This window comes from Sciurus vulgaris (genome assembly GCF_902686455.1).
Source record: "Sciurus vulgaris genome assembly, chromosome: 7".
In the NCBI taxonomy this organism is placed as follows: domain Eukaryota; kingdom Metazoa; phylum Chordata; class Mammalia; order Rodentia; family Sciuridae; genus Sciurus; species Sciurus vulgaris.
The window spans coordinates 104,979,228-104,995,464 of NC_136467.1; the positions used below are offsets into that span (position 1 = coordinate 104,979,228).

The window sequence follows — 16,237 nt, forward strand, 5'->3', positions numbered from 1 at the left end:
CTAAAGATGAAGTGTATTCTTTAATTTACTCCTTTGAGCAATCACTTGCTTTTATTTAAAAAATTCATCACCTTACTTTTGTTAAATCTATTTAAAATGTACATTTTCATATTTTAATCTTGAGTTTCCTAATTTAAAATTTCCTGTAATTTATAAATAAGGATATACTAAATACTATACAGCTTTAACAGAATTAGCACCATCTTCTCATCATGTTAAGAGTCAGCATGGCAAAGACACTTAACTTTAACACACTCTATGCATTACTGTCTATCAGATTATATACGCACTAGCTGTTTCCAACGCCATCACCATCTGGAGACCGGGTATAAGTAATCTTGAACTCTATATCAGGTACAAGTTGCATAGCCCTACGATAAAACTTGATGGCTAAAAGAAGAAATAAAGCTAAATTAGCTAGGACCACACATTTTTGTCATTTCCTTTGATTACCCTTAACTGTAATTTAACTTTGCAACTTTCTTTACAAACAGCAAATTCTCTTTTTATAGATGCAACAGGAGCTCAGTGAACAAACTAATTTCCAAATCTTACTAGTTGTAGTTTATCCTGCCTTGCATAGGAATTATCATACCAAGTTTTTCAAAGAAAAAATTAGTAAGAAACTTTTTCTCTTAAAGTTAACGTGTTATGGGAATTCGTGATGTATTTTACTCTTATCTTTTTGCCCTTCTCATGTTTTTCCTCACCCTCTTATGTCTCATCAGAAGTGACTTTATATGGAAGTCTTTCTTCTGACTCGAAATGCAATTTCTACATCCCCAACAAAACATTTCTAAGCAAAATTTTCATTCTAGGACACAGTTAATAAAATCAAATGTTTCCTATCTGATGTAATACAGAGTGTTTGAAATTTTACCTTCAAATCAAACTTCCTTTAGCTTAGCTGCTTTTTATTTGGCTAAGTAACTTTAAGACCCATTTTTTATAAACCTCCTGGTCAAGTGGTTTAGAGCTGTAATACTTAATAATCTCTCTACACAGAGGGAGGCCACTGAAATCTGGGGCTGCAGAGGCTAACTAGTTCTTTTCCCCCTTGGATGAATTCTATTCAATTCAACATATTCTGCCATGTTCATTTTTTTTTCACTTTTAAAATTGTTGCATTCATGATTGGATTTGTTGTTACATATTCATACATGCACACAATATAATTTGGCCAGTATCACTCCCTAGCACTTCCTCCCTCCCACCACTTGGTCCCTTTTCCTCTTCTGGTCTCCCTTTAATTTTCATGAGATCTGCCCCACTTTTTTCTTTTTCCCTGCTAGCTTCCACATGAGAGAAAACGTACAACACTTGAACTTCTGAGTTTGACTTATTTTATCATAATTTTTCCATTTTCCTGCACATGATATGTAATTCTTCATTATGGTTGACTAAAACTCCATTGGGTATATATACACATTTTCTTTATCCATTCATCCACTGAAGGATACCCAGGCTGGTTCTGTAGTTTGGCTATTGTGAATTGTGCTGCTATAAACATGAGTATGCATGTAATTATAGTATGATGACTTTAATTCTTTAGGATATATACAACACAAACAACAATATACCTAGGTCATATGGTGGTACCATTCCTAGTCTTTCGAGGAACATCCATACTGATTTCAATAGTGGTTATACTAATTTACAATACCAACAGAGTAAAAGTGTTCCTTTTTCTCCATGTCCTCTACAGAATTTTGTATTCTTGATGATTGCTATTCTGACTGGTGTGAGATAAAAATCTCAGTGTAGTTCTGCATTTCCCTAATTGCTAATGATGTTGAACACTTTTTCATATACTTGTTGGTCATTTGTATTCCTTCTTTTGAGAGATTTAATTCATTTGCCCATTTATTAATTAGGTTGATTTTTTGGTGTAAAGTTCTGACTTCTTTATACATTCTAGATATTAATCCTGTCGGAAGAGTAGCTAGCAAAGATTTTTCTCCCACTCTGTTGGTTCTCTCTTCACATTCCTAATTGTTTCCTTTGCTGTGCAGAAACTTTTAAATTCGATGCTGTCTCATTTATTAACTCTTGGCATTATTTCCTGAGCTTTAGGGATCCTACTGAGAAAGCTGTTGCCTGTCCTGGAGTGTTGACCCTAAATTTTGTTTTAGGAGTGGCATAGTTTCTGTTCTAATATTTTTGATATATTTTGAGATGATGTTCGTGCAGGGCAAGAGATGAGTCTGGTTTCATTCTTCTACTTATAGATAACCAGTTTTCCCAGCATCATTTTTAAAAAGGCTGTCTTTTCTCTAATGAATGTTTTTGGCACATTTGTCAAGGATCAAATGACTGTAGATGTGTGGATTTGTTTCTGTGTCTTCTATTCTGTACCACTGGTCTATGTGTCCGATTTTATGCCAGAACCATGCAGTTTTTGTTACTATAGCGCTGAAGTATAATTTGGAATCAGGTATTGTGATGCTAGCATTGTTTTTTTTTTTTTTTTTTCCATGTTCTATTTTAATCTGGGTGAATTACCATGCACTAAGCTGAATTGGGAGTCCTACAAACAAATGAAGACTGCATAGGGATTTGACCAATGGGACCTTTTTAAGGTTTAAAATGTTTTAAAAACTTGCAAAGAAATAAAGGAACAGTGAATGGTGTTGTTTTTTGGGTATTTCCAAATGATTGAAGCATGAGCATTTTTCCTATGACTCAATTATCTTTACCATAAAAAATGAAAATACAATTACAAAATCTATTTTGGTTAACAGTTCCATCACTCTGAATACATATGCATTTCTAGTGGGTTATTAAAAGAGAGCCAGGTTTTGGGAGGGGTGGGGGGGAAGGAAAAAATAACAGAATGAATCAAACACCATTACCCTATGTAAATGTATGATTACACAAATGGTATGCCTCTACTTCATGTACAGAGAAACAAGTTGTACCCCATTTGTTTACAATAAAAAAAATTGTAATTTAAAAAAAAGAATGTCATTGGCATTTTAATTGGAATTGTATTGAATCTGCAAAACGCAAAAAAAAAAAAAAGACAATTAAAGATGAAGCACATTCTTTTGGTAAAATGTAAATTAGAACTTAGAAAGGAAAACATCTATATATTCCTTGATTTATTCCTTATATTTCTGTCCTCTGAAGTTAACTTTCACCTATGAAAGTATATCCTATTTTAAAATGAATACAATTTTAAAGGTTTTATTAATGAAGAATAAACCCTAAAACTAAATGTAGAAAAACATTATTTTACTCATCCTTCCAATATGATGTTTCCCCAGAAATATTTTTTGGAAACAGACAAGCTGTATAGAAATAAAATCATAAAATTTTTTGATATAAAAATTCATTTCAAATATAGGAAGATTAATGTTCTATACTATTTTTAGTTTAGTTAAAAAATCAGTAACAAAGAGTTCTTAAAAAAAATTGTCGTAAGTATATGATCTTGGGCCTTTAGTTTTACCTTCATAGAGAGCTCCATTTTGTTCTTCTTCTACTGCTTTTAGGAAGAGTTCTCGAGCCTATAAAAATAAAAAGTGAAAAAATCACTTTTGAAAATCTGTATTAAAAGTGAATATGGATGGCAGGAGGGTCTTTTCAACAAAAGGTGCTAGAGCAATTGGATATTGATAGGCAAAACAATGCACTTGAATTAAACTTCATACCTTACATAAAAATTAACTTGAAATGAACCATACAGTTAAATGTAAAACCTATGAAACTATTAGAGAGGAAAAAAAATGTAAGAAAATCTTGGAGACCTAGGATTATGCAAAAAGAGTTCTTACATTTGACACCAAAAGCAAGATTCATAAAAGGAAAAGTTGGCTGGTAAATTGGACTTCATCAAAAAATTTTGTTCTACAAAATTCCAGGACTTGTATCTAGAATACATAAAGAACTCTCAAAACTCAACAGTAATAATATAAACAATCCATTTTAAAAAGGCATAAACATTATTTTACAGAGAGGATGTAAGGATGAGAAAAAAGCACATGATAAGATATATGACATTATTATCCATTAAGGAAATGCAAATTAAAATCACAGTGAGATATGGCAAAAATTTAAAAAGTAGTGACAATACCAAATGCTAATGAGGACACACAGAAATTGGATCACTCAGACACTGCTGTTGGAAATACGGTACAGATACTTGGGAAATGACTGGCAGTCTCTTTTAAGACAAAATAAGCACTTACCATAGAACCCAGCAATTACACTCTTGGGTATTTATCCCAGAGAAATGAAAACTTATGTTCATGCAAAAACCTGCATACAAATATTCACAGCTGTTTTATTCACAATAGCCCCAAACCAGAAACAAATACTTTTGAACCAGTGAATGGTTAAAAAAAACGGGAACATTTCTACCAGGCAATACTGTCCGGAAATAAAAAGAACAAACTGCTGACACACACGAACAGATTTCAAGAGAATTATGTCCAGTGGAAAAATGTCAACCTCAAAAGGTTATATACTGTGTGATACTATTTTCCAAACATTTTTGGAATGTAAACATAAAATGGAGAACAGATTAGTGGTAGCTGCCAGTGATTAGGAATAGCTGAGGAAGTAGGAGGGAGAGTGTAACTATAAGAAAAAAGGTCCTTGAGGCAATAAAATAGTTTGTGAAAGTTGTCAGAATCTAAATGCAGTCACTTATGTCAACTTTAGCAAAATAAAGCTGGGGTATCATGAGGGAAGGGCTCTCATACATGATTTGCCTGAAAATAAGAACTACTACAAGAGACTGCCATAACTACAAACTTGTCCAAAGATCATGGAAACTCACAAAAGAATATTTCTACAAGAACATCTGTCTAGCAGGTAATTGTTAACTTTGAGTTGATGCCACAGTTGTTATTAACTCTTGTAGACAAAGTTAACTATTTCAAAACAATTTATGCAATCTTACTCATTTTACCTTTTAAACAATTCCTTTGCCCCCGAATATGCCTAATGACCTACCATAGCATGCACATTCCAGAATGCAACCTGCTTATTCTGCAATAAAATTATTTAAAAGTCACACTCTGTTATTAATTAGGTTGGCAAGTTCTGTTTTTTTTTGGTAGCAGGGATTGAACTAAGAGGAGCTTAACCACTGAGCCACACCCCCAGCCCTTTTTTTATATTTTATTTAGAGACAGGGTTGCGATGAGTTGCTAAGTGCCTTGCTAAGCTGCTGAGGCTAGCTTTGACCTCTTGATCCTCCTGCCTCAGCCTCCAGAGCCACTGGGATTACAGGCTTGTGCCACTGTGCCTGGTGACAGGTTATATATCTTGATTGTGGTAGTGGTTATACAAGCTACCCATGTAATAAAATTGCATAGAACTATTTATACACATATACATGGATAAGTATGTGTAAACCCAGAGGATATATGAATAAGCTCTATGGACTATACCAATGTCTATTTCCTACTTTTTTTATACTGTACTATAGTTAGTCAAAACCTTACTATGGGGCGTGGGGGGAGGCTGGGTGAAGGGTGCATGGAACTTCCCTGCATCTGTGAACCTGTAATTATTTTTAAATAAAAATTAAAACAAGTTTGGCAGATTTTAGTCATCATGGTAATGTCAATTATTTAATGACTAACTGTAAACAAAAACTTAGATCTGATGGTGAAGATGAAGCCTCTGTAAAAGAGGATAATGAAAAATGAAATGGTGTGCTGTGCTTACTCCATGTGATTAAGTACTGGAGAGCAGTGAGTAGTTAGCATTCAAAATATCTTCACTGTAAGCATTTCAAATTTTTTTTTGTAAAGGCGTTAAGATTTGAACAATTTCTTTTTTCTTTTGGGGCTTCTGCTAATAAATTCAGAGGCATTAATCTTTTAGGGATCAAGTGATTCTAAAGGATCTACAAATTAACAAAAGACAATTCCACGAAGATAACATATTTACAGGGAGAGAAGCCCACCCACCACAGTGGTATCATGCAAAGCACCTGAAAGTGAGGAATGTATAAATTTGCATTTTAGTTGAAATTTTTTTACAGGAAGAAGAATTCTTTTATTTGATAAATTATGTGATTATGTCACCAGAGTATGACAAATGATTACTTATGTCAGTGAAAATTCTATGTGGGGGAAAAAAGTAATTTGTTAAAATGTCTTAAATACTTAACTTTTCTTCTTTTGCCAGTTCTTGTTTTCCTTTGGTATCTGCTGCTGCTTTCAGTAAAGAGCCTCTTGCTGCTTTGCAAGGTCGAGTTTCTAAACTACTAGAGCCTACACCTGGGGCAAGTTCAAACATCCACTGAGCACGGAACATCTGGAGTTGTGCCTAAAAGGAGAAAAGCATTTTAGTACTCATTAAAGACAGGTAGCTAAATTATGGAACAATTTATAATATTTTCAACATCTATTTCCAGGTATATATTCTTATTATTCTAAGACCAAAAACATTCTTATAAATGACTATTAAATAAATATTTATCATCTTCTCAAATAATTTTCTACTTAAAAATTTAAAGAATAAAAATTAGCCTCAAATAAATCTGATTATACAGTAAAAGAACTAACAGTATTGGAGAGCCAAATTTAAATTAGAATAAAAAATATTAAGTCATGACTTAGGGAGTGAAATGTAAAGCTTCCAATAATTTGTTAATGGATATATCATTTGTAGACATTAAGAATGCTCCTTTAGCAATGTGGTTCCATAGGTGAGTTCAAAGTCTTTCTTTTAATAAATATTCCCTATTTCAAGGAGAATATATTTTTTTCTAACACCTACCATATTAAGTATGTGAAATAAAAAAAGTGAAGCCCTGTATGTGGTAGACTGTGATGGACTCCTTTTTCAGGAATAAAGAACTTGTTACCCCAAATTTCTGAAGAACCACTTGAAAACAACACTGAATTGTCAACCCTTTGGGTATTGCCTCAGCATGGCCACACTCCCTTCCCAGTCCTCACTGGTGAGTGATTGATGGCTGATAAAGGCCTGGTTTTCTCATGACTCAGGCCAGCCTTGAAAGGATATCTATCTTCAGAACTCCCACAGGATTGGCTAAGGACATCCATTAAGGTTGCCCTCTTTTCCCCTTTTTGCCTCCCTCCCACCATTCTTCTCTTCCATAATCATTGATGCTAAGAGTGCTTCTCAATAAAATCTCAATTTTATTGAGAGAAGTGGCAATCTTCCTCTTCTCTGTTTCCTTCCCAGGGAGACCACACTGGGGTATCTCCACTCCCAAAGAGAGCCACTGTTAATAGAATTGTATGTATTATTGTTAGCTTCCTTTTAAAACGTACATATAAAATGTTTTTAAAATAGTTTTTTCTCTATATCCTGGACACTGGTCTGGTTCCCACATATGGTTCTAGCATGCCATATGCATACCTCTAACTTACAGATCTTCAGCAGCATTTCAAATAGACAAATATTATAAAGCTCATGAATTTAATAATTCGCTTAAACTTCTTTTTCCTATTTCAATGCACAAAGATTTACCTCATCTTTTTAAATGGCTGCAGTGCATCTCACCCTATGAATGCATCATTACTTAACATAAGTGGATATTTAGGTCATTTGACACTTTTGCATATAAACATCTTTGCCTATGCATATTTACTTACTTCCTCCATTACTTCCTTGGGGTTAATGTACTAGAAGTGCTGTTTCCAGGGGAATTTATGGTTTTCATTTTGATCCACATTGCCAATCTGACTTTTTAGAAAAGTTGTGGCAATTTATACTTTCGTGTACATTGCATGCATGATCTCACGGCCTCATCAATATTTACCAAACAGATTAAAAAAATTTTTTTTTCCTGGACCCAGGGGCACTTTAGCACTGAGCTAAATCCCCAGCACCCACCCTTTCCCCTTTTTTGGTCTTTCTAAGTTGCCCAGGCTGGCTGTGAACTTGCAATATTCCTGCCACAGCCTCCTCAATAGCTGGGATTACAGGTACTTTTCCATTAACTGTCCATTCACATATTTCTATCCCATGTTCCTCTTATTTATAAGAGTGGTCAGTAGACTATATATGTGGTAAACAGTTATTCTAGTTATTTGCTAACTATTATGCACGGGTTTTAAAACTTCTAGCTGGTCAAACTTGTCAATCTTTTTCTTTGAAGTTATGAGTTTTGAGTGATGCTTAAGCCTTATTTTGAATATTTTAAAACCATATACTGAAATACATGACAGAAATTAATATTTGTTTCATAGAAAAAGAAATATATAACATAGTTTAAGTATTCTATAAAGCAATATGAAAATAGTTAAATTCAACACAAACACAAATCTGTGAATCTCCATAATTATGACCAATTTCTGTTTATGTAAGGAAGCAGTGGAATAAGAATTAAAAATATAATTGAAGATACATGCCTGCAGATCTGTTTCAGCAGGACTTTCATTTTCTTCATCATCTCCTGCTCTGACAGTATCAGAATGACAATCTTCCTCAGCTTCTGCCTAAGGAAAAAAGAACAAAATAACATAAGGATTATTACACTTTCATGTATACTGCATAAGAGTTTCCCTTTGTAATCTAATCTCTAATGTAATCTAATCTAATCTCCTACTCAGCTACTTGGTACTTAATACCACAATGTCAATGGTCTGTGGAATCCTCTTTAAAATGCAAGTCTGTAGGGTGCATTTGGGATCTTATTATTTATTTCCAAAGGAAAATGAGTCTGAAAGGTATATTCTTAATTCCAAACCACAGTATTAACATCACCATGAATCTTTATATTCGGATCCCCTAAACTTAGTATCAATTCCATTCATCCAAAACACAATCTAATTATACATAAAATAATTCAAGTTCATTACTATTCATAAATGATTTAATATAATTAGGTAAATGAAGCCAGTTCCTTCTTCAATATATATCCTGTAAGCATTTACTCCTACACTACTTTCACTTATCCTAAGAAAAAGATGAAATAAAGAACACCTATATTTTCCTACAAAAAGATGAAATAAAATAGAACACCCCTGTTTTCATTCTTGTTTCCATAACAAAACAAGGGTATTTTGTCTTAACTTTTAATGAAAAAAAAATCTAAATATATTCAAGAGTAAAGAGAATAGTGTAATTAATCTTCAATCGTGATTCAGCTTCAATAATTACCTATGTGAACAAAAATTCCTTAATATCAAATACCAACTCAGTATTCATATTTCTGAAAATAGTTTGTGAAATTGATTCAATTATGTGCATGTGATTACATGGCCAATGTAATTCTACATCATGTACAACCAGAAGAATGATAAGTTATGCTCCATATATTTAAGTCAAAATACATTCTACTATACATACTATCATGTATAACTGAGAATAAAAAAAGATTCAAATAAGGTACCCATGTTGCAGTTTATTGATACATTTCTTTTGTAATCTTCTTGTTTTGTTGTTTTTTTCCCACCACCCCGCTAATACTGGGGATTAAACCCAGGGCCCCAAGCATCTAGGTAAGTGCTCTGCCACTAAGCTATATCTGCAGTCCTTTTTTGGAGACAGGGTCTTGCTATGTTGCTGAGGCTGGTCTAGAACTTGTGATTCTTCTGCCTTAGCCTCCTGTGTAGTTGAAATTACAGGTGTGTGCTAGAATGTCTGGTTTCTCTTTTTTATAACTTATTTGGGATGAAAAGGGTCATTTTTGCTGCAGCATCAGTAAATATGTTCCTCTGCCCTTTTACTTCCTATAAATTGTGACTGATCTAGACAGGCTTATTAGATTTTGTTGATTTTCTTCTTCTTCTTCTTCTTACCCAAGACTACCTCATGGTGATGTTGTATTTTTCATCCAGAAGGGAAATGTTCTGAAATGCAATTGACAAAGTGTTTGTGAATTGTGTTTCAAACACAATCGTTTCAGTTCAACTAAGGCAAAAACTCAAGTAATTTTAGTGTTCACAAACTTTAGCAAGTTCTTACCAGAATATTATTTCATGCCAATGAAATAGAGTTGTTTTTCCCTAGATTAGCTTCTTCGCTGGTAAGTTTAATGATAACCAATCAGATAAAAATTGATACAATTGTTAAAATACTGTAAAATCAACTCCACTGGATACCAGTTTACAATGTTTTAGTAGGTAGTTAGAAAGGATAAAATTGCTCAGAAAATGTTTAGTTGTGGTACAGAGTTAGGTAAAGTTTTTACTTCAAGGATCGCTTAAGACTACAGTCCAGGGCTGGGGGTGTAGCTTAATGGTAGAGTACTTACTTAGCATGTGTCAAGCCCTGGGCTTGATCCCCAGCATCACCTGGTGACAAAAATGAAAAACTACAGTCTACTGAAAGATGTCCCTTCTTTTATATAACAGGCACATTATTAAATGTGCTTGTAATATGACTTCTGCTTATTAATATTTTAAATGCACTAGGAAAACTCATCAAAGAATTGTAACAGTAAATGTTTTTATCAAGAAACCCATTTTATCTGTCTTATAAATCCAACTTTTACATATAGGAGCGGTTTAAGGTGGAATAATGCTGGACTAGAAATACTGCGCGTGGCTTTGGACTTAATGGAGATCTCAGGTTAGAATCCTTCCGTTTTATCCTTTTAGTCTCAATGTTTGTTAAAATGAATCCTAACTTCTAGTGAAAATGTTGCTTCAGTTCAGTCTATTAGGTAATAGACTTATTACAAATACAGCTTGCTCAACATTTAACGTGTTCAGTCCTATTTAGAAATGTGGCAATAAAGAAAATGACCTTGAAGTTTAACTAGAAATAATAATAAAACCAATTTTACCTAGTTCCACAGTTAGCAAGTTTTATGATTGCAAATTTTGGTTGTAAGTTATTTCCAGGAAAAAAAAATGTTTCTACTAACACAGCTCTTTGAACACAAAAACCAGATATACTTGCAGTACATTACAGTGCAACATAAATAAGTCTTTGTATCTTATCTCTGGAAGCCAGACTCCAAGTAGGGATGCTTTTAACACTTGAACTAGTTACATTAGTAGGTAGTAAAATGCTTGGCATATTTATTTCAGTGAAGAAATAAATATGAGGCAGTTAAGTTGGGAGCTTTTTCTACCGCTTTGGTTTGGTTTAGTGTCCCCCAAAGGTCCATGTGTTGAAGGCTCAGTCACCAGGGTGGCACGACTGGGAGTTAGCAGAACATTTAGGATGTAGAGGCTTGTGGGTTGTCCTTAAATCACTGGGATTATGCCCTCCAAATGAGTTGTCGGACCCCTTTTTCTTCTGCTTACTAGCTATGAGGTGAGTAGTTTGCTGCACTATGTACTCCTACCAAGATGCCCTACCTCATCAGAGGCCCAAAGCAATGGGGTCACTGGATTTTGAAGTAAAATCTCTAGACCCATGAGTCAAAATAAACCCCTTGTCTTCAAAACTTATCTCAGGTGTTTTGTTATAGTAACAGGAAGCTAATATGCCTATTAAGAACATCTCTAGGAGGAAAATATGAGAACTGAATGTATAGATCTCTTTGAAAAGTGTATTTCTCAGGAGACTGATTTATTACTGTAAACACTAAACACTCTCAATCTGAGAAAAGGGTCCTATGGGGTATTCTTTTAGTAATGTAGCTTTCTACCTCTTGCCTAACAATTAGACTATGCTGACTTCATCTGAAGAGATTCCCCTGCTCTCTCCAATTAGCGCTTGTGGTCAGAAGCATTTTTCAAACCTTTCTAATTGCCCTTCTTGTGTCCCCTAATACAAGTTATTTTTGTTTCCTTCACTGGAATTAGTGCACTGAGGACAGGGAATGCATCTTGGTTATCTTTGCAACCTTAGGGCCAACCTATAGCTTAATTCACAGTATAGGCCCAACTAGGTCTCAGCTCTCTCCTCTTCAGAGACTTGTGTTAAGAGATTTGATAATTTCTAAAGTTCCTTTGCAGATGTGACATGTCATGATCAAAAGTTTATCATAAATCATCTTACAGGTTTGGTTGAAAATCTATTATACTAAAGTCTGACACCGTACCAGGCTAAAAACAGATACTCAAAAAAAATTGGCTGAATTAACAAAATTCCATGTGGCTATATAATGCATATCTCAAAGATGGGGAAAACTGTAACAAGGCAACATCTTCCTTCTCCCCTGAACTTCTGTGTTATAACAGATTCTAGTAATTACCTCGATTTTGACAGTATTACAGAAACAAAAATTTGTTTTACTACATTTGTTCAACTCAAATTCTACTTGAAATAAGTAGGCCCTCAGCTACCACCTGGAAGTTTTCACTTTTCTTCATAACTGAGTTTGATCTAAATATCACCTTTCACTAGACTACTCACAGTTCTGAGCAGCTCAAGTCTTCATTTTACTTGTTTGACAGATAGGATTAACATAAAGGTTAATGGCTTAATCCTGGTCAAAGAATTAAGAAAGTTTAGAGGCAGAGTCAACTGGTGCTTTCCCCATCCTCCAGCATTAGTTATAAGAAATAAATTCATTCAGTCATTTCACTTATTCAATAAATATTTGAGTTTTCTGAGAGCTAGTTTGGTACCATTTCATCCTTGATTCATTTAGCCCTGGCCAGAGTGAGTTTCTCAGATGGACAATTTATAGGACATCAAAGAAAGGCACAGAGTAGGGACTACAGTCTCCTGGTATTCGTGCTGTCAATCTCAGGAGCTTAGCTGTTTCTCCGTTTGGACTTCAAAGACGATGCTTAGGCCCTCAATGCCATGAAAGTGAGACAGGATCCCTCCAACCCCACTCCGCCAGGACTACCTGCCAGCATCCTACATAGGCACTGCGTTTAAACTCAGATCTCCTGAAAGGGGCTGGAATCGCCTCTCTGCGGGGGCTGGAATCGCCTCTCTGCGGGTTTTGCTTTCCAGAAGAGGAGCAATCAACAAGTGTCTGCTTGCCAGGGCTCCCTCCCGAATTCAGATGCAGGGAAGTGCAGCAGACCTCAATCCTCAAAAGCTCACTGCTTTTGATAAAATCACTGGAGAGGTGCGAGACTGGTTCTACGTAGTCAGTAAGGCTGGGCATTTTTCTGGGCTGTACTGCAAACACTCTTTCCTCACATCAGGGACGGTTGGGGAGTTCGTCCACCAGGAATGAACCCTGGGGAGCCGCAGAGACAGTATTCCCTACACTTCTACTCAGGTCAGGGCCCTGTACTAGTGGCCGCCATGCAGCTCCGACTGCTCCCGGTCTTCCCTCGGCCTCCACCCCGAGGCCCAGCCCCTCCAGCACCCCGAACCCCGCCCGGCAGTGTCCCCAGAGTCCCTTCCCCAAGTTACCATGCTGGCGGGGCGGCCGGCCGCGGTCGAGGGGCTCTGTGCGCCCCCTCTGCACCGCCCCCCAAAAGAGGGGTGCTCGGTGTCGGGTGTCTACTCCTGCCTGTTTACTGCAGCTGGGCTTAGCAGAGTTCTCGGTCGGAGAAGCGCACCAGGCAGCGGCAGTAACTGCGGGCCCGGCGTACGGCAGCCATCTTCGCGGGACAGGGGGCCAGATCCGGGCGCGCTGGAGCGGCGGCCGGGTACTCGGGCTGCGGAGGGGCGCCGGTTGCCGCGGAGGACCGTAGGAGCGCTAGAGCGTCGGCCCTGTTGGAGACCCCGGACGCCGCTGCGGAGCTGCCCGCTCTGCTGCGGAAGCCTGCGCCGACGCACCGAGCATGCGTAGTGTCGCCGCCGCGGTCCGTGCGCGCCGCGGGCTCCCCGGCAGCTCTACCCCAGCGGCGGTCGAGCGGGGCGTGGGCCTACTGTGTATGCGAAGAGACGCCGGGTGCGGCAGTCCGTCCACCGTGTTCGGCCCAGAGAACACCGAGGCAAATGTGAACAGGCGTTAGCTCAAAAATGTTTTCTCCTAAGTTTGGAGTTGCGCCCTAGTCAAGCCTTCCCCGAGGAGAATCAAACTGGATATTCCAGACAGTCGCGACACAGTCTTGGGCACTGAGTGTGCGCCAGGAATGCAGCAGCAGTTACAGGCTCTTATGAAAATTAATCTTAAGAGCACGGACTCGAGGCTAAGGAAAGGATGCACTTATGTGCGCAGCAGGAGGGCAGGAAACAGCCCACAGGAGGCGCATCCCACTACAAATCCCACAATGCAATGGAAGAGGCGTGCGGCTCCGGCCGAGTCCTGCGGAGACACGTTGGCGTGGCACTCTGGGATTTATAGTCCGCTGCTGCACGTTGAGCGCCGGGACTGCCCCACCTGCCTGCTCCACCTCTTAAAGCCCAAACACTTCATTTCACTTTAAGGGAGGCACACTTGTTTAGCACTACAAATCTTTATGGGTGTATGTTTTATGAAAACGCACAGGCGTCATAGCCTCTTACCTTCTTTTAGCAAACATTTAGGAGTTTATAAAGTTTCTGTAAGTGCCATCGATTACTTGTCACCAGGGATTCCAGAGCCCACATTCAGCAAGCCTCACAGAATTTAAATTTAATTATTTATTCTGAAGTGCCTAGAAATGCATCTACTGCAGAGAATGGAGGCCAAAAAAAGGGCATAATTTGATGAGCTACAATAAGGAAATCCAAATACTAAGGTACACCTTTCGGTTGGGTGTTTTTATTTGCACCCTAAATTAACTACCTATAAAAGTACCATCATGTTTAAAAGAAGCCAACAATTTAAATGGTTCGTAAAGGAGACTATAAGGTTTACGTCTCTCAAGGAAAAATTTTCTCACCAATGATCCCTTTAAAATTGGATTTTGAAATTTAAATTGATGAAAGGTTTAGGATTTATAACATGAAAATGATTAAAAGGGCTCTTGATTTCTAATATCAATTTTGGAAACAAAGATTGAAGTAATTTTAAGAACTATTGAAAAATGTTGACTGTTTAAGGTAGTCTGGTCAATTAGTGCAGATGGTTTTTGTTATTCTAGCAAGTAATAAGGCTCAAAAAATAATATTTGTAAAGATAAGTTGAATACCCATTTTATTAAAACATCATTATGCTTCACACCTATTAATTTGCTCTTTTAGATCTGCTCCACTGCATCCAATAGCCTCATTACAGGCTTGTATTCTGTCATCGAATTGTATTTACAGGACTGTAATTTTTTCAGGGCTAGCACTGATCTAAGTCTACCTCTATTTGTGAGGTAGACTTGCCTGGACAATTAAATTTAGACTAAAAACTGATCATTTTTTAGTTATGAGTACTATATGATTCATAGGCTTCCCTTTTCTACCTATCTTTTCACTGAAGATGAGCTGTATTTTCATTTGCCATATGTTAGCTGTTACATAGGGTAAACACAAAGGTAAATAAATGTTACACATTTGCCCAGTAGCAGGATGACCCTTTACCTCTTGGAACAGGAAATCTAAGGGATTTTTGACTAGCTAGTAGGTGTTCTTCAACAGTAGCAAGAGGGAGAGGGATTTCAGTCTTTGGTTAGATTCTTTCAGGAAAAAAACACCCACCCAATCTTCAGTTCTCAGGATGGGAAATAAGTAGTGAAAGAAAATTGATATAGTAATAAACTGGGAAATTTAACTTTAGAAAAGAATCCTCAATGGTTGAGGGATACTGATTTGTTAATTAAAATTGTGTTGTTTAAGGAAGTGTGATTCTCCTGACCAGAAACATCCACACCAGAAATCCCTACAGTAGGGCCCTAACATTTGTTTTAAATAGCCCTCCAGGTGATTCTGGTGTCTTTTGCAAATGATTGAGACCCACTGGATTGCAAGTTACATAAATTTAAACCAGGGACCTGGGAGCAATTCTTTTTTATAAAGTGCTTCAAAGCCAATCCTTATGATTTAAGGTAAAGTCTACAATAAAAGTTTGCGAAAAAGAGAATATGTTTAAAAGGTATATGTGTTAGATTTCATATAACTAGTGCAGAAAGGACGATTACTGTGTAGAGGGTTATGTAGTAAGCCTCACAACCTGGATAAGAATTCAGTCTTTTAAACTTAAAGTGCTAATAATATAGACGCTCTTAAAGGTTCAAGTGAATGCTACAATTAATCGGTTGATTTTTTTTTTATTTTAAACATTTTCCAATTATAAAATATATATATAACAAAAATTGTTTTTTAAACATTTTGGAGGATACAATTCAATGGCACTGATTGCACTCAATGTCCTGCAACCTCAGTTACGTTTTTGAAAACCAGGAACGTGTATCAGCCAGATTACCTTTAGTTAGCTGTGCTCAGAACGTGCGGGGACAGTCTCCATGTCTACATCATGACGGAGGATCAGTAGGTGGCCTTCGGGTCCCGGGCGGCCGGGTCCCCGCGCTCCGCACCGCCTCGGCGGGGCGCCGGGCGAATGGCCGCGCTGCAGGGACGCGCA

At 37.1% G+C, this 16,237-nt stretch overlaps 1 protein-coding gene across 2 annotated transcripts in view; it reads right to left on the minus strand.

Annotated features, from left to right (window-relative positions):
• FBXO9 (F-box protein 9) overlaps positions 1–16,209 on the minus strand; it is a 47,204-nt gene extending 30,995 nt beyond the window's left edge. The window contains exons 1-5 of one of the 2 annotated variants that reach the window (XM_079147647.1): positions 16,079–16,209; positions 8,343–8,429; positions 6,127–6,285; positions 3,452–3,509; positions 291–390 (exon numbers count right to left, since the gene is read on the minus strand). In XM_079147647.1, the coding sequence (XP_079003773.1) occupies positions 291–390; positions 3,452–3,509; positions 6,127–6,273 (305 nt within the window). In that variant the 5' untranslated portion in view covers positions 6,274–6,285; positions 8,343–8,429; positions 16,079–16,209. Of the gene's footprint in view, positions 1–290; positions 391–3,451; positions 3,510–6,126; positions 6,286–8,342; positions 8,430–13,209; positions 13,901–16,078 lie in introns of those variants that run through there. The other variant, XM_079147646.1, reaches the window with a different exon arrangement.
• Between the last annotated feature and the right edge of the window lie 28 nt (positions 16,210–16,237).